The 18,130-nt window shown below is 46.6% G+C and overlaps 1 protein-coding gene across 2 annotated transcripts in view; it reads right to left on the bottom strand.

Annotated features, from left to right (window-relative positions):
- The window catches only part of NID1 (nidogen 1), a 107,338-nt gene that overhangs the window by 67,481 nt on the left and 21,727 nt on the right, over positions 1-18,130 (bottom strand). For both annotated transcript variants that reach the window (XM_047760119.1, XM_047760120.1), the window contains exons 2-5: positions 10,723-11,022; positions 7,986-8,212; positions 4,649-5,022; positions 1,511-1,660 (exon numbers count right to left, since the gene is read on the bottom strand). In XM_047760119.1, the coding sequence (XP_047616075.1) occupies positions 1,511-1,660; positions 4,649-5,022; positions 7,986-8,212; positions 10,723-11,022 (1,051 nt within the window). The remainder of the gene's footprint in view (positions 1-1,510; positions 1,661-4,648; positions 5,023-7,985; positions 8,213-10,722; positions 11,023-18,130) is intronic.

Genomic DNA, 18,130 nt, shown 5'->3' with positions numbered 1-18,130 from the left:
GGTATTTAACAAAACTCTCCTTATCTAATTATGACCTAGAAGGAAACTACTTTTTATTTTTTTCTTAGAAAATTAAAAATAATTGACTTAGGAGTTCTCTTGTGGCACAGTGGATTAAAGGTCCAGCACTGTCACTACAGCAGATTGGGTTCGATCCCTGGCTCGGGAAATTTTACATGTGTTAAAAAAAATTAACAAGAGCTATGCCAGAATATCTGAGAAACAGAAAAACATTCCTCCGAGTTTTATTTAGTCAAATTTTATGAAGCCATTGAGGTTCCTCATGAAACACACAAAGGAAATGACCAGTGACAAATGAGGGAATTGGCCTCTGAAGGGACAAATGCTCAGTACCATCAGGTTTTGGTTTTGGTTTTTTTTGGGCCATGCCTGTGGCAAATGGAAGCTCCTAACCAGGGATCACGGATCAAACTCATGCCACAGCAGTGACAACACCAGATCCTTAACCCACTAGACCACCAGGGAATTCCAGTTTTTGTTTTAATTCTGGTTTATGGCCTCAGACTCAAACAGGTCTCCTGTGAATAAACTGTTATCTGGACCCTCTACACTTTCACAGAGAAGGTTCTCCTGACCATCTCAGAGTATCAAGACAGCTTGGTCCTTGTGGGGGCAGAGCTCAGAACTGACATGCGCCACATGGTTGAATATATTCTGGAGACACCCCCATTGTGGGTTTGGGCTCCAGAAGGAGCTGTGGTGCACACCTTGGGTCCACCTTCACCATGCTGTGATTTCAGGAGCACGAGGATGGGAAAAGCTGCAGGTAGGGCACTGGAACAGACTTTGCCTGCTACAAACATGGGTCTCCACCAGCCCACATTGGGATAGTCTGAGGTTTGAAAGAAATGGAGGAAAATGAGGGGCACTGCCAATTCCTGGTCCAGGCCACACGATCTCAACACTGCAGCCTTTTGTCCCACGCGAGAGGCAGTTGTGAAGATGGGCTCCTGATGGCCATCATTTTAGAGACAGAGAAATAGCACAGGAAAGAAAGAGACCTCCCCTTGGTAGACATATCCCCGGAGACCACCCCACCCCACCCCCAGTAAAGAAATACAAGCAAGAACAGGAGATGAGAGGAGTTCCCATTGTGGTGCAACAGAAACAAATCCGACTAGGAACCATGAGGTTGCAGGTTCAATCCCTGGCCTCGCTCAGTTGGGCTGAGGATCTGGCGCTGCCATGAGCTGTGGCGTAGGCCCAGCTGAGGCTCGGATTCTGCATTGCTGTGGCTGTGGTGTTGGCCGGCAGCTGTAGCTCCAGTTAGACCCTTAGCCTGGGAACCTCCATATGCCGTGGGTGCAGCCCTAAAAAGACAAAAGTCAAAAAAAAAAGCAGGAGATGAGAGATTAAATAGGGCCCACCTGGAAACAGCACCCACCTTTGGAGACCTAGGCAAGTGTCAAAACAAGGAGGGAAACAAAAACCCCAGCTCCTCCCCCTTCTCGCCTGTCCCCTGTCAAACTGAAGCATGACAGCAAAGTACCTTCTGCCACACACTGTCGGCCGTTCCCAGTGTAGCCGGCAACACAGCTGCAACAGAAGCCGGTGGCAAAATCCCTGCACTCTGCATGCACGGAGCACTGGTGTCTGTTGTTGGCGCACGTCTGGCGGTTATCCGTGTTGTAGCTGAAAACTGTTCGGAGAGAACACAGCATGCCTGTAAGCGCCCTACAGGGCTCAGGACAAGCTTGCACCCCCAGCCCTACAGACTGCACATCTGCTCAAACCATTCAGACCCAGGACTCTCTCCCCAGAGCCACTTAAATAGTATGGTGGCCCCATCACTCAAACCAAAACAAATGGGTCTAAAAAGGAGTTGGAGAAATCACAAGGGTGAACTGTTAAGAAAACGCCATAATCCAAAGTCCCCTGTATCCCCAAATTAATATGAGGTACTGACATCCAATGTCAGTCTTAACACAGCAACGGCATCCATCTAATGTAGCCAGATCAGCTTCACATTGCGGGGGAACCTTAAAATATTTTTCGACTATTTTTTTATTGTGGCAAAATATATATAACAAGAAATGTGCCATTGTAACAAGCTTTAAGTATTTTTCAGACTTGTTTGGCCCTTTCTTCTCACCAGGGGATAGATCAGAAGGTCTTGCACTCAAAAGCTGATTTGAAATAATTCCTCAGCCATCCCTGGTTGGTTTGACCCAAGAAAGAAGAATTTCTCCCTTTTTCAAATGTCTCCCTCCCAAGTTTATTTTCTTAGAATTGTGAACATTAAACTTCAGAATCCAGGGCAAATTAATTTGGAAGGCAGCTCTGGCTACCACCAATGCTCGACTGGAGCGAATTACTTTGGAATGAAGTTCAAAAACACCAGAGGGGATGAACTTTTAGAGAGGATGAGGACCCGAGTTTTAATTGACTATGACTTTATGAATGAAGAGAAAAGTCAAGTTTAAGCCCAGGTAGATTCCCTTAGTCCTGCATATCCAGAAGGGAGTTTCCTGCGTGTATAATGATGGTCTTTGGAGCCATGCACACTTGGGCCCCAGGCTGACTGCACATGACACTGACTGCTCAAGCCCAGCTCCCAGTGGGTCCACTATGGTCTCTGTGTCTGGGGGTGACTATTCAAATAACACCAGGAATGCAGTGCTGGCTACAGAAGACTGACCTCTTAATAAAAACAATGAAATAACTGGAGTAGAAACACATCTGGTTTAGCCCCATTTGGGGCTCGATCCTAGGCTTTTATTTTTACTAGTACCAAGTAATACACTACCGTAAGTTGGGGGCTATAATTGCTCTCATTTCAAAGTGATGTGTTCAGCAATGAGAGTTTCAGAGACAGCTCTGAAGGATGAAAAGCAGGATGAGGCTCAAAACGCAACACTTGCAAGTAAACACATCTAACCATCTTGGGAAGACTACCCTGAGACTCAGCTGTAACAGCAGAGTGCCATGTGCTAGATGTCAGCATCACCCCAGGAAATCAGGGGTGCTGTGTGTGTAGAGGGAACCCTGAGACATGAAGCCATGTCCCCATCAGGGCACCAAAGGGCAGCTTCTCCATTTCTATGCCTCAGAAGGCACACCACCCCCGGCCAGCAGATCCTGTCCATGCTTCGGGATACTCAATAAGAACGACCACTTGTGGCTGTTGCCGTGAGACAAATCACAAGTAAGGAGAAATACAAGTGCGTGAATAATGTGAGAGGGAGTAGGATTTTCGAGGGCCTTCTGGTCACTTCATAGTAGAAGCATTTATGAGTCACAGTGAGCATCATTTAAAGGCTTGGACCATCCCATTCATAGGAAACTTAACAGATTATGAGTCAACCTGAAGAGCAAAAAATAATGAACACGGTTGAGGTGGAAGGTCTTTTATAAGACAAATCAAAGCATGCTGGGGTTCAAATGGTCTTCCTTCAAAACAGACGAAAAACCTGATATAATACGGTAGACTAGAAAATACTGTACTTTTAAACCATCTTTGAGAAAGGGACCTACTTTTTAAATATTTGAACATGTTCAGGAACCTACTCTGAAACGGACAGGACCCAGGAGGAAAAATAATCCACTATTCCCCTTCCAAAACCAAGAGGAAATACATGTCAACGACAAACTGTGTCAATAGCCAAAGGAACTTCTAAAATGTTTTTTCAGGTGGGGGAATATATTTCTGACCTCAGAAGTCACAAAGGAGAAAATCTGACTTTCAAAAGAATTCTAATCCCTTTTTTCTTTAAAACAGACAAAAAAGAATAATAACTTGAAAGAGGATATGCTCTCCAGTCTCTGTAACCCCAGCCCCAATCCCAGAAGATGGCCAGGCGTCTTGCAAGCCTTCTTCTACCCACCAGGGCTCCGCTGCTGAGTCCTGCCTTCGCTCCCCAGGCACTTATCCTTAGGAACTGATGCGGATGGCATAGGATAGTCACACAGGTAGATGTAGAGGTCCCAGAAGGGGACCGTAGACAGAGAGGGAAGCCTAGGACACTTTGGGAGACCACTCCTAAATTAATAATCGCTCAAGAAAGCCATCTGAACAGAGTAGGCTTGCTTGCCTAACTATAAAACCACAAATGAAAGCAAGAGATATGCCTCAAGGTCATTACAATGAGGCCTGCATTCAAGTGCAGCAAGATAAGGATCCTTAGGACCAAGGGCAGGAGTTTAAGGACCGCCTTTCTGCTGAGTTGAATAAGTACCGTGACAATCCTAGTTTGACCATATAGGGTCAATACTCTCTCCCTGGATACCAAGGAGGGGCTACTACTCAAAGAAGAAGAGGTAGTCTTTTCCCCTCCCCAGTTTCCTTGGATTTTAAAACTGCAGCCCACCAAATCCTGGGGGCAGAGCCTCCTAGCCAGCCTGCGTGCATCTCTCCAAAGGATCTTATCTGAATAAATCTATTTCTTGCCTATCACTCTGTCTCTCAATGAATGCCTTCTCTGCTTGAGGCACAAAGAATCTAAACCTCAGTAAGTCCAAACACTGGGTGAGTGACTCTAATTTAAAAACTGTGGGTTCAAGTCCCAACCTGGGTTCTGGCTGAGTTCAAGTCCTAAGGGCTGTCAGTTTCAAAACCACCAGAGATGCGCACGGCTGACACCCTCCAGCCGTGCTCCCCATCTAGAAACTCAAGTATCCAGGAACTTACCAACTCCAGTTTCCTCCACTTCATCCACGTCTATGACCTGCGGTTGCTGCTGGGGAAAGGTCTCGGCCGGCAGCTGGAAAGACCTGGTCCTCTCCGTGGGAGGCGTGGGGGGTCTCTCGGTGGCCAGGCGGCGGGGGGCAAGGTCACTGGGCATGTTGTAGGTGCCGGCATCTCCCCTTCGCGGGGTCTCATGGGGGAAGGACGTGGTGCCCACGACCTCCAGGCCCACACCTGTCACTGAGTCATAATCCTCATCGTCATACTCTGTTCCGTCGTCTAGCCCCAGGTTCACATCCGAGGGCACCACACCGCTGGCCGTGGCTGGACTGCCAATCTCAAACACCCAGACGCCCTGCTGCCCGGAGTTGCTGCTCCTGGGGAGAAGGGCGGGATTCTTGGGAACAGCCCAGCAGCCCACAGATTGAACCCCCCACCCAAGCAGAAGGAGCCCCTGGGATCTCTGTCAATCTGAAACCCATCGCTAGCTTCTGCCCGCTGCTTCAGTGGGGGCAGGAGAACAGATGGGGGTCCAGTCTGTTCATCAGAGCTGACACCATCCAGGGTATACAGTCAGGTTGGACCCAACAGGTACAACCCTAACCAAGGCTTATTCTCAGCCATCCAAATGCTTCAGGGACATTTTCAGAGCTTAAAATGCGATTTCTACTCATCACCGGTCACCATAGGCATACCCTTTACTATACGAGCAGCCTTGACTGCAGCCATCCATTTTCTCTGGGATTCTTTCTGTGGCTGGCTGTCATATGTAAGAAATATGTGTTTGTTCTTGGTCTCTGGTTCTGGCACATAACCCCTCAAATCCCTGTAATCTCTGGGGCGATAAGAGTGTCTTTTGTATGCTAATCAGATGGCCGGGGATCTAGGGTAGCTTCAGGATGGGGGCTGGTCACTAGGAAGACCAAGGCATGATTACAGGGTTGGAATTTTCAGCACCATGCCCTGGTGGGGAGGATTGAAGATTAAGTTAATCACCAGTGGCCAATCATGTCTTTGTAATAAAAATTCCTAAACGATGAGGTTTACAGAGCTTTGGGGCTGGTGAGCACCTCGTGGTGGTGGGTGCTGGGGGGCAGTGTGCCCAGAGAGGCTGTGGAAGCCCCTCCCCCCACGTCCTCCCCTACCTAGCCCTGTGAATCTCGTCTATTTGCCTGTTTCGGAGTTGTAAGCCTTTATAATAAACTGGTAAAAGGAAGGAAAGTGCTTTCCTGAGTTCTATGGGCCATTCTAGCAAATTATCAAACCAAAGCTGGATGTCAAGGAGACCCCGATTTTTCGCTGGTTGATCAGAAGTGCAGGTGGCATCCTTGCAGGTGTAATGGGCATCTGAAGTGCAAGTGGTTTTATGAGACTGAGCCCTTCACCTGTGGGGTCTGTGCTGACTCCAAGCAGTTTGTGTAAGAACTGAATCGAATTGTCAGACACCCAGCTGGTATCTGAAGAGCTAGAGCCTTGCTCAGTGTGTGTGTGCTGGAGCAGGTAGAAACAAACAAACAAAACCCCTGCATGTTTGATGTTAGAAGTAGTCACGAGTGAAAACCGAGTACAGACTTGGTTTATAAGAAATTGCAGCACTGTTAGCTGTGAAACCTTGGACAGGTCTCAGTTTTACTTTTTTAGGCTCAAAGGGTGTAGTGAAACACAAATGACATTCAGAATCTAAAGACAGAACAGCCCTAGTCTCTACTTCCTGCACTACCATTTTTACTGCTCTCCTATGTGTGATTAGAACTGTTCCAATCAGAAACTATGTAAAATGACCAGATTATACAATGGAAAGAAGGGACATGCATGACTCAGCGGAGAACACTGAGCAAAAGATTGGGGTGGGGTAGGGGATGAGGCCTCAAAAAAGTCCTGCAGAAATTGGACGTCTAGTCAGTCTGTCTGCCTGGGACTCAAAAGAAAGGCAGTGGTGTGTAGGAGCTTGTAAAAATTCAATTGCACCAGCTTGTAAAAATTCAAATTATACAGACTTACAATTAAATAATCCATGTTAAAAGCAGAGGCAACAAATACTCGAAACTCATCGCATCTAAATTATGTTAGCTATGTTCTGTTAGTGAGTATCCCAACTATTAGCTATGTGCTTGAAGTTGTTTGAATCTCCTGCACCTCTATGGTGAGAATACTATATAATAAATCACCTTTTCTCAACCCCAGGTTGAGGGACATAAGGTAAGTAGCTGGAACTGGCCACAGTGGGAGTATTCACACCACGAAAATAGGCAAATGTTATCAATGAGGGCTTCTCTCACCCCCATAAAGCCAGCGCACTATTAAAGGGCAGAAGAGTTTGAGACTCAAATGATAAGATGAAATTGGGAGGGGGAGGTGCTTCATTTTTTTTTTAAAGAATAACAGGAAAGCTTTTTTTTTTTTTTTTGTCTTTTTAGGGCTGCACCAGCAGCATATGGAGGTTCCTGGGCTAAGGGTTGAACTGGAGCTGGAGCTGCTCGCCACAGCCACACCCACAGCAACACCAGGTCTTAGCCATGTCTGTGACCTACACCATAGCTCACAGCAACACCGGATCCTTAACCCACTGAGCAAAGCCAGGGATCGAACCCTCGTCCTCATGGATACTAGTCAGGTTCATTAATCACTGAGCCATGACAGGAACTCCTTTTTTTTCAGTCTTTTTGGAAAGATCTTAATTTTAGAAAAATCCATCTGAGTTTCCCCTTATTGGCCAAATTCTACAAATAACCCAACGCAGCACCGTTTCTATTATAACAAGTCCCCTCTTAGTCAGTATAGGGGGAAAAGGGTTTTCCCAGCCTAGGATTCAAGCAGGAGATAGTTTCAAATAACCTGTATTTCTAACTTTATACTTACAGAAGAGATGGTAAAACTGTTTCAAATGAGAATGATATCTAAAAAATAGGATACCTGTTCATTCTAAGAGTACATTCCCTTGAATTCATCAAAAAAGTACCACATAATATAAAAATTATACACAAACTTTAAATCTGTAGGAATATTTTTAGGTAATGTTTATATACCCAATATATTATTTTTAGGTAATGCCCAATATAGTGTTCTTTTTTTTTTTTTTTTCTTTTTAATGGCCACACCCATGGCATATGGAAGTTCCCGGGCCAGGGATGGAATCTGAGCCACAGTTGCAACAATGCTGGACCCTTTAACCCACGGCACAGGGCCTGGGGATCGAACCCACCCGCACCTCCACAGTAGCGCGAGCCACTGCAGTCAAACCTCTTAACCCACTGTGCCACAGCGGGAACTCCTATTAATAAAATAGTAAAATGCCAATCTTATTAAAGGGATTCTCTACTTAAGAACAAAGAAAGCATACTTAGCCAAGTTTCCAAGTGATTCTCTGTCATTAGCAAAGATGTTATAAGCTCCGTCACTCTTCCATATCAGTCCTACCACACCTTGGCTGAAAGCCACCACGGCGGGAACTTGATCCTCATCCTTCTTTGAGAATGTCGTGTAGAACTGCAGACCATCCTCGGGATAAAGGAAAATGGCATAGGAGCTGGCGTCCGAGGAGGCCAGAACAGCCTGGAATGTGTTTCTCTGCGGAGATAAGTTAAAAGTCAGTTACTCAGGATCTTAAAAGGTGCCACTCACCAGGCTATATGTAAAACATACAGACACGGCAGTGTTTGCACCTTATTCTAAAGTACTTCTGTAGCATGGTTCAAGTATTCCAACATAGCACCAAGATAGCTTAAATATCTCCAAGGCTATGTCAACAGGAAATTTTCTAATGCATTAATAACTACCTTCCGCGTAACTATGACCCGAAGGTTAACCAAAAATTATAGAGATGGTCCTCCAGACAGTGGCCTACATCTCATGCAACTTAGCAAATTCTTACCCACAGAATTTGTTTTCACGGCCATTAAATACATTCAACCACATTCGCTATTTAGCATATATTCATTGAGCCCAAGCACCATGCAGTAAGAAAGAACATGAGCTTTGGGAGAAAACAGATCTGGATCCAAAATCCTTGCTCTATTCCATCTAACACATCGTTGGCTATGGAAGCTTGGGCATGTTACCTAAGCTGTCTGAGCCTCAATTTCTGAATCTGTAAGATGGGAATAAAACCACCTTCTGCCCAGAAATGTTAGGAGGCCTGCGTGTTAGCCTAGGAAGAGCCAGGGCCAGAGAATGTCTTCCTTAATGTTAGTGCCTTTCCTGTGGGCCAGGCATTGCCCTGAGCACTGTGAAGACACAGAATAAAAATGTACGTCCCGGAGTTCCTGTCATGGCACAGTGGAAACAAATCCAACTAGGAACCATGAGGTTGTGGGTTCGATCCCTGGCCTCACTCAGTGGGTTAAGGATCCGGCATTGCTGTAAACTGTGGTGTAGGTCACAGACGCAGCTTGGACAGATCCCCATGCTATGGCTGTGGCTGTGGCTGGCAGCTGTAGCTCCAACCCCTAGCCTGGGAGCCTCCATATGCTGCAGATGCGGCCCCAAAAAGCAAAAAGACAAAAACAAAAACAAATACAAAACGTGACCCTTGCACTGGAGAATTTACAGACTAGCTGGGAAGACTGACGCAAACGAAACATCGCTGAACTGGAGGACAGATTCTGTAATCAAGCTGTGTGCAAGGGCTACAGGAGCCACAGAAGAGGTACCCAAAGCTGGAAGGGGTGAGGACAAAAAAAGTGGATTGAGGAAGCCGAGCTCCACAGGTGCGGTGAGGGTCAGGGAGAGGCAGACAAAAGCAGAGAACAGGGCTAGTGCCAGAGACTGTGGGGTAAAGCAAACAAGCAAACAGCCAGATCCAGGAATTGCAAATATTTTATGGGGGTGGGGGTGGGGGATGCACACACAGCACTTGGAAATTCCCCGGCCAGGGATCAAACCCTCGCTGCAGCAGTGACAATGCTGGATCCTGACCCTGCTGAGCCACCAGGGAACTTTCAAATTGTAAATAATTGGATGCAGCTGCTGCAAGTGGGTGCAGCGGAAGAAGGGTGAAGGGAAGTTGGGCCCAGGAGGTAGGAAGAGTTCCATATAAAGGAGTCAGGCAGTTATCACTCAAGTGAAAAGGAAGCACACTGGGGAAAGGTAAGGTTTTAAACAATTTTCAAGTACAGCAGGTAGGCAGATACAGCTGGCAGAGCAAGATGTGTCTTTTAGGCCCAGACTTTCTGTCCTGTGTCTGAATTAAACAAAATTCAGCAGGTGTCTTTACTGAAGAACTTTCCAGAGTAAGTCACCCAGAGGGAGATGGAGTGTTAGCATTTCCCAAACTTGTTTGGCCCAAGGCGTCCTTTTCCTCAAGGACTGTCTTAAAGGACCAATGTTCCACGGCACATATGTTGGGAACCACCAGCCTGGAACATGCCCTGTTTAAAGGGAGTGTTCTGGGAGCTTTCAAGTTTCTCCCTACCCTGTAATACCATACAAATTAAATTATGGTGGAGCAAAATTATTTTTCTGAGGAGAAACTGATGCATGTCTTAAAGAGATGGCTTCTTGACCGGCTCAAATAGGTCCCTTCCTTCAAAGGCAAGGCCAGGGTCTACACACCCGAACACCTTTCCTGACCACAGCATCTACAGAGACACCCACCCCTGGTTAGGACGAAATTGAGTTCTAAACTATCTACATGGTGCAAATGGTTTTTCTCTCCCCAGCTAGAGTGTGGGCCTTGTCTACATCCCATCCCTTGGGATTGCTTTGTTATATTCACCTATCACTTCATATTCGTAAATTCTCTATTTATCTAAACACCACCTCCCTCTATCTGCCACCCAAAGAAAGTACAGTGAGGGCTGCAATTTATCAACCTATTCTTGCCATGTGGCAGCGTTCCCAGGAACTGGCTGTCTTTACATCTAATCATCACTAAAGCATAGAGTTACACAGAGCCCTGCAGATACGGATTTTGAGTGTCTGAGCTGCGAATGAATAGCCAGCTGCATTTTGCTTTGGATTTTGCTTTGGATGTCAATGGCTTGGGCATGGCATCCATCACAGTAGCCCAAACCAGAAGACCAAAGCACACAAAGCCAACATGTCAGGCTCTTTGCACTTGAGCCTGGGTGCGTGCTTACCTTGTCTTCCTGGGCCGGGTCCTTGCCAGGCCCTTGGTAGGGAGCCACGTTTTCCCAAGTGACAACCACCACGCTACTGGGCTTGAAGGTGACTTCTGGGAACCCTCTCTGGACACACTCCATGGCCAGCTGAGTGGTCGAGGGGGATACATCCTCCCGGTAATAAACCTTCCCGAGGCCATCAGTCGTGTCCAAGTCCGCCAGGAAAGGGGCAACCGCCCCAAAGGTTGGTGGGAAGAGCCCAGGGTGGGCTTCTTTGGCTGGGGGTTCACTCGTGGCAATGAGACCATTTGTGGTGACCTGTACAAAACCAAGCGTCATTAAAAGAAGCCCAGAAGTAAGGTTTTCCTCAGGGAGTCTGAGCTCCCACCCACAGAATGCCGTCACCATGAATCAAACACGATGGTGTGTCAAATACAATAGGACCAGAAAAAAAGTCTGGAATTGTCACACAGCATCCCCTTCCTAGGGAGGGTGGCCTGGGGAAAAGAAGGACGGACAAGAATCACAGGACCGGACTCTGGCCAGTCACTGGACCTCAGGGCAGAGTCTTAACACTTGGATGCTCGGGCTTCCTACGTGCTTTGACACATGGGGCACCATTCAAACAAATCATCACCAAAGCCTGCGTTAATTGACTTAACAAGTGGAGTAATTGTTACAAATCAGGGCTGCACCAAGCACTGCAGGTCCACAAATGGGCTCCCACAATCCAGAAGGATATGGAGAAGAACCAACCCAGAGGATGAGCCAACGAGTGTCAAGAAGCAGAGATGAACTCAATGGGCCATGCCGCTGTCATTATCATCAACAGTTTAATGTGTTAGATCAATAGCGAACATTTACTGAATGTTTGCCATGTTCCAAACCTCTTATAACATCTAATTCTCAGAAGGACCCCATAAAACTAGTTACTACTATTACCACATTTTTCTGAGGCGGAAAATGAGGCAAGTTAATCCATCGGTCCAAAGTTACCAACAAATAGCAGCACTGGGATCTGAATCCAGAGAGCCGGACGTCATTGCTACACATACAGCCTTCTTGAAATAAGTGATCCTGCCTACGAAAACATTTCACTGTTCTTCTCCAGTTAAATACCACACTCCCAGGGATAATGGAGAAGGGACCACAGCCCCACGGCTAAAGGCCTGCTTGGGTCTCCTGCAGAGCCAGGCTTAGAAGGAGGCTATGCGCCCCTCCCACGTTCTTGCTGGTGCACAGTCCATGGGGGTAGGGGTGGGGGGGCGCAGAGAACACCGTGCTAGTGGTCTTGTTACTTCCAGCATCTGTGAATTAAGAAAAAAGTTCCCAATCCAATGGGAGCAACTTTGCAAATGGCGCCCTAGTTACACTTCACCAGGCTGCAGGCTGGGAAGAACAGATTGCAGCAAAGGGAGTCTTGCAATTCAGGAGTTGGTGGGAAGGCCGGTGGGGTTTCCAGGTCACGTCCTTCCCTCCTCCCCTCACCCCCCACAGCCTGATCCTTCAGTCACTTCAGGACTCCTTTCTGGGGGTAGGGGGGTGAGCGCAGACAAGAAGGAAAGGAACTTCAGACCTATTCAGACCTAACCCTACTAGCCAAGAACCAGGTGAAAAAGTTGAATGTGGCAAGACCCATGTGGGTCCCAGGAAGGGAAAAGAACAGCAGTTTGGGGAGTTATGGGTGGACTTGGCAAAACGCTCCCCTTTGGCCAAATGTCATGGGCTGTTAACTATTCAGGTGACATATGTTCCATCATCACCTGGCACCAGCAGTGATTTTCTGGAATGCATGGACAGGCTGCAGAGAAGGGAGTCAGGCAAGGAGCCTCGCCCAGCTGGCTTCCCGCCCTCTTCTCCCCCACAGCATCCCACCCCTGCCCCCACCCCCCACAAACATCCTGATTGGGTTTACACACGGGAGCGTGGGAAACAGCTCACTTTCTCAAGCCACCAGAAGTTGGCAATTACCAGCTGCCAGGGGGAAGTGATCACATGGAGACCACAGACAGACAACGCGGCTGTAAAAAGCTGTTTTCCAGTGAAATTTAAATCAGGCCAACAATTCTGAAAACGCTCCCAGGGTCTTTTATTATTTAGAATCTGGGCACAGGGATGTGTCTATTTTCACAAGGAATGCTGCAGGAATTGTACCATGAAGCCCTGCAAACACTTGGGACAAAGACTGCCATTAGCATTGGAAAATTATTTTTCGGTCAATTTTCTGGCACATTCAGCTCCCTTGTCAGTGATAACGAAGAAAGGCAAACATCATGTACAGAAGAGCCACAAGTTCCCTTTGAGTCTTAGCTTAAACTTCTTAGTATGTGGTTTTGATTTTTTACAGATGTAACAATTCCTGGCAGACTCATAAGACAACATTCCCTTACATGTGGGTACCAGTCTCCCAGGCGGGTACAGTCTTACATGTGGGTATACTCTCACAAATCTTTACAGTTTGTGATGGTCCTACTGGCCTTGTTCCTTTTCTCCATCTTTTTAAAGTCACCAGCTCAGAGTTCCTGTCGTGGTGCAGGGGAAACAATCCGACTAGGAAGCATGAGGTTGTGGGTTCGATCCCTGGCCTCGCTCATCGGTTCGGGGATCCAGTGCTGCGGTGAGCTGTGGTGTAGGCTGCAAGTGTGGCTCAGATCTGGCATTGCTGTGGCCATGGTGTAGACCAGCAGCTGTAGCTCTGATTCGATCCCTAGCCTGGGAACCTCCAAATGCCAAGGGTGCAGCTCTAAAAAGAAAAGAAAAAAAAGTCAACCAGCTCAACAGAAAGGGCAGGAGCATGAAGGGAAGGGCCTACAAGGTACTTAGGAGGCCAGAGGACAGACCCAGGGACAACTGAGACAGGCCGGACCTGGGACCCTCAACCAGAGCCCTTGGACCTAGACAGACTCTCCTCCAACAACAGAACACAGAGAAACTAAAGGGACTAAAAATCACTGCACACATGCGCAGTTGGGGCAAGTTATAAACAATAAGATACAAAAAGGCCACAAGCCAACTGCCACTTCTGAGACTCCGGGAGCAAAAGCAGTGTTCTGAGCATGATCCCTGCACACAGCACCACTAAGGGAGTAGGGAGACCACCTAAGCCGCCCCTCTGCTGACCTACTGATCCGCCCTCACCCTTACCCTCACCCCATTTAAGGGACCAGCTCCCCCACCCACCCCATGGGCCTCACAAAGGATCACAGCATCACTGGTTACCACTGTTCTTCCCACTGGAGTGTGATGTCATTAGGAAAACAGTTTGCATAAATGTGAACCCTTAACTCAAATCTGAGCAAGTCTCTAAATCTATCTACCACTTTCCAGGAAATGCAGGGGCAGAAGTGCACATAAATGAAACCAGAGGGCTATATCCACAAAATCCAGAATATGGGACATTCTGAAGGACAAATACCCAGTTTCTTTCCTTTTTCTTTTTGCAGCTGTACCTGCAGCATGTGCAAGTTCCTAGGCTAGGGGTCGAATCCAAGCCGCAGCTGCCAGCCCACACCATAGCCACAGCTACACTGGATCTGAGCCACATCTGTGACCTACGCCACAGTTCATGGCAACGCCGGATCCTTAACCTACTGAGCAAGGCCAGGGATCAAAACTGCATCCTCACAGACACTAAGTCAGGTTCCTAACCCAGTGAGCCAAAATGGGAACTCCCCCAGTTTCTTTAATAAACACAAGGCACAAAAAAAAGACTTGAGGGAAATTTGTAGCTTTCAAGAAATCCTGAGAAACAAATCTACCCAATGTGATATGTGATCATCACCTGGATCCTGATTTAAACGAATTAACTGAAAGGCCGAATAAAGTATTTCATGAACCTATGTGATATTTGATGATATTAAGGAATTACTGTTAACTTTTTAGGAGTGATCATGATTGTGCAGTTTTGCTTTAAAAAAGAGTCATTTTTCAAAGACACATTCTCTGAAGTATTTACAATAAAAGAAAATGTTTGAGATTTGCTTAAAAATAATCCTTTGGGGGGGGGATATGAGGACTAGGTGGGGCTACAAACAAAACTAGACAAGCTATAAATTGATCCTTGTTGAAGCTGGGTGATTCATGGGAGTGTATTGTAATATTCTATTTGTGTATATGTTTGAAATTTTCCAAAAAGAAGTTAAAAAAAAAGATAATGAAGTAATTGATCTAAAGTTTAGCCAAGAGGAGTTCCCTGGTAGCTAGGTAGGTTAAGGATCTGGCATTGTCATTGTGTTATAGGCTTCAAGTCCCCTTCAAGGAGGTTAAACCAAAAAGCCTCTGGCTCTATCACATTGTAATGCTCCTTCCCCAACCTTGACCAGCCTCGACTGCTCAGTCCCTACCAGGGAAAGAATGTCACCCATTCCTCATCCTGCCTCTATATAACCTGTCCCCCATGCAAATAAGGCATCCTCTCCCGAAACCAATGAGAAGATCAAACATGCCCCATATGGAGATCAAAAAACACTCAGCCCTTATGCACACTATAGGAGGCCGGGGCAGCAGAAATTGGGTCTCCCCTCAGGTCCACAGCCTGGGGGATATAAGAGCAATTGTAAAGTGAGGCTGGCCCACTTTTTATCCGTGTGCACATTCGCACTCTCCCTCTCTCTGAAAATGTACTTTTGCTTTAATAAATTTGTAAAACACAAGACCACCTGCCTCCATCCCTACATGGTGAGACCACTGGCTCTATCTCAGCACTGCTGCAGCTTTTCCCAGATGGAACAGCCCCTTGCCCCTGCCACCCCACCAGACTGACCACACAAACAAATCCTTGCTGCATGTGGGCAGGAAATAACGCAGAGAGATCTGACAATTGCAGCAGCTTGGGTCACTGCTGTGGCGCAGGTTCAATCCTTGGCCCAGCGACGTTGATCACTGGCCCAGCAATTTCCACATGCTGTGGGCATGGCCAAATAGAAAAATTTTAGCCGGAGTTCCCGTCGTGGCTCAGTGGTTAACAAATCCGACTAGGAACCATGAGGTTGTGGGTTCGATTCCTGGCCTTGCTCAGTGGATTAACGATCCGGTGTTGCCATGAGCTGTGGTGTAGGTTGCAGACTAGGCTCGGATCCCGTGTTGCTGTGGCTGTGGCGTAGGCTGGCAGCTACAGCTCCGATTAGACCCCTAGCCTGGGAACCTCCATATGCCACGGGAGCGGCCCAATAGCAAAAAGACCAAAAAAAAAAAAGAAAGAAAGAAAGAAAAATTTTAGCCAAGAAAGGCAGTTAACTTTTCTAGCTAAGCCCACGGAAATGTTCTCTGTCAAGAGGAAGATGCGTGTCCATTGTCTGAATTCTTCCTTCCCCAGATGTAACCAGCCCTTTCCTCTCAGCCCCTGCCTCTTTCTCTACGAGATTTTCAGGAGTGTTAGTTGCACTGGGTGAGCTAGACTCCGTTAATGCACAGGAGTTGCTGGTGAAGGCAGGTTTAATAATTAACTAAAGTTACATATGCTCGAGACAGCAAGTACAGGCCCCTGAGTCCAGAAGGAAACAAGTGATAAATATGTAAGTATTACACAGCAGTCATCAGTGCTATTTTCTGTTTACCACCTTTGTGCCAGTGAAAAAAATCACACGAATTATGAGACCAAGCTTTTGTTTTGATGTAAATGCTGGTGAGGAGAAGGCTAAGGTAGAAATACATGCGCTGGAAAAAAAAAAAGTTCAATTGCTTACGCTCTCCAAATTCACTGTGGTGTTTCACCTAAACTGCATAAAAGCTGAGTGCTTTTGCATCTATGGTCCCCTTGGCCTCAACAACCCTCACTTACTTTTGTCTTTAGCAAAAAGTCCCATTTCTCCCTGTGAAGCTCTCCTGCCCTGCCCAAGCTCCTTTACGCCTCCACCTCTCTCCATCTTTTGTCAAAAAAACAAGACAGGGAGTTCCCATCATGGTGCAGCGAAAACAAATCTGACTAGGAACTATGAAGTTGCAGGTTCAATCCTTGGCCTCGCTCAGCGGGTTAAGGATCCAGCGTTGCCATGAGCTGTGATGTAGGCTGACAGCTGTAGTTTCTATTCAACCCCTAGCCTGGGAACCTCCATGTGTGGCCCTAAAAAGAAAAACAAAAAAAAAGAAATACAATAGGCCCCAAATGGAGTCACTTACGCTAAGCCCCGCACCACTAAACCAAGTCTTAATTATAGTTTCTGTCCTCCCAGAAATGGCAGGCATCTTCAACCAGTGAGTCAGGAACCACCTGAAAAGCACTAGTGAGATCATCTGCCTGATAGACCCCTGCTTCCCCCAAAAGGAAAATAACTTGGCAATAACCAACCTGCTTTTTTTTTTTTTTTTGCCAGATAACTTCCTTATTCCCGCTCCCTTCCCGCTGCCTATAAAAATCTTTCATTTTGTCCAACTTCTTGGAGCTCCTTTCTAACTGCTAGATTGGATGCTGTTCAATTTGCATTGATTTTTGCTCAAACTCTTAAAAAAATCTTAATATGACTCAGTTTACCTTCTAACAGTTCCCAATTAGCACCCTGGAGCCCCGACTTAGGTACCCTGACTCCCAGCAACACCAGCACATTCTTTGCTATAGATTATGTAATAGGGAAAACAAATGAGTCCATATTGAATGTTTCTTTTACTTTGACCTTTGAATTCTATTGCTATTGCTAAAAGTTAAGAATGTTGCCTAAGCCTGAAGTTTACAGGAGAGCCAGCCCATTGTCAAGGCTCTGACCTTTAAAAGTATAACACTTTCGGAGTTCCCGTCATGGCGCAGTGGTTAACGAATCCGACTAGGAACCATGAGGTTGTGGGTTTGATCCCTGGCCAAGCTCAGTGGGTTAAGGATCCAGGGTTGCCGTGATCTGTGGTGTAGGTCACAGACGTGGCTCGGATCCTGCGTTGCTGTGGCTGTGGCATAGGCCAGTGGCTACAGCTCCGATTCGACCCCTAGCCTGGGAACCTCCATATGCCGCAGGAGTAGCCTTAGAAAAGGCAAAAAGACAAAAAAAAAAGTACAACACTTTCCCATTACTATGAAGACAAAAAGTTGCAGGACAGAGAAAAACATTTGTCTCATTGGAGGTTTATAAGAACACTGTTGACCAGACCCACCCGAACAAGAACAAAGGATTCCGGTGCCAAGAACTTTGCAGCCACCAATCACACCCGCTCTTCTTTTGGTATAAAAGAAGCCTGGATCCTAACTTGGCAAAGATGGTTCTTTGGGACACTAGTCCACCATCTTCTCAGTCTGTTAGCTTTCTGAATAAGGTCACTATTCTTTGCCCAAAAACTCAGCCCTCAATGTATTGGCCTTCATACAACGAGCCGTATGAGCTTGGATACCATAACGATCACACTGCAGAAATCTCATGCATTGAATGCACTCCTGGATTACTGACACTTAAAACGATAATAATGCTATATTATTGTCTTAAGGTAACTCTAACCACATATTGCA

This window comes from Phacochoerus africanus, chromosome 15 (assembly GCF_016906955.1).
Source record: "Phacochoerus africanus isolate WHEZ1 chromosome 15, ROS_Pafr_v1, whole genome shotgun sequence".
In the NCBI taxonomy this organism is placed as follows: Eukaryota; Metazoa; Chordata; class Mammalia; order Artiodactyla; family Suidae; genus Phacochoerus; species Phacochoerus africanus.
Note: the sequence above shows the minus strand (reverse complement) of the source record. Positions and strands in the feature narration are given on the sequence as shown.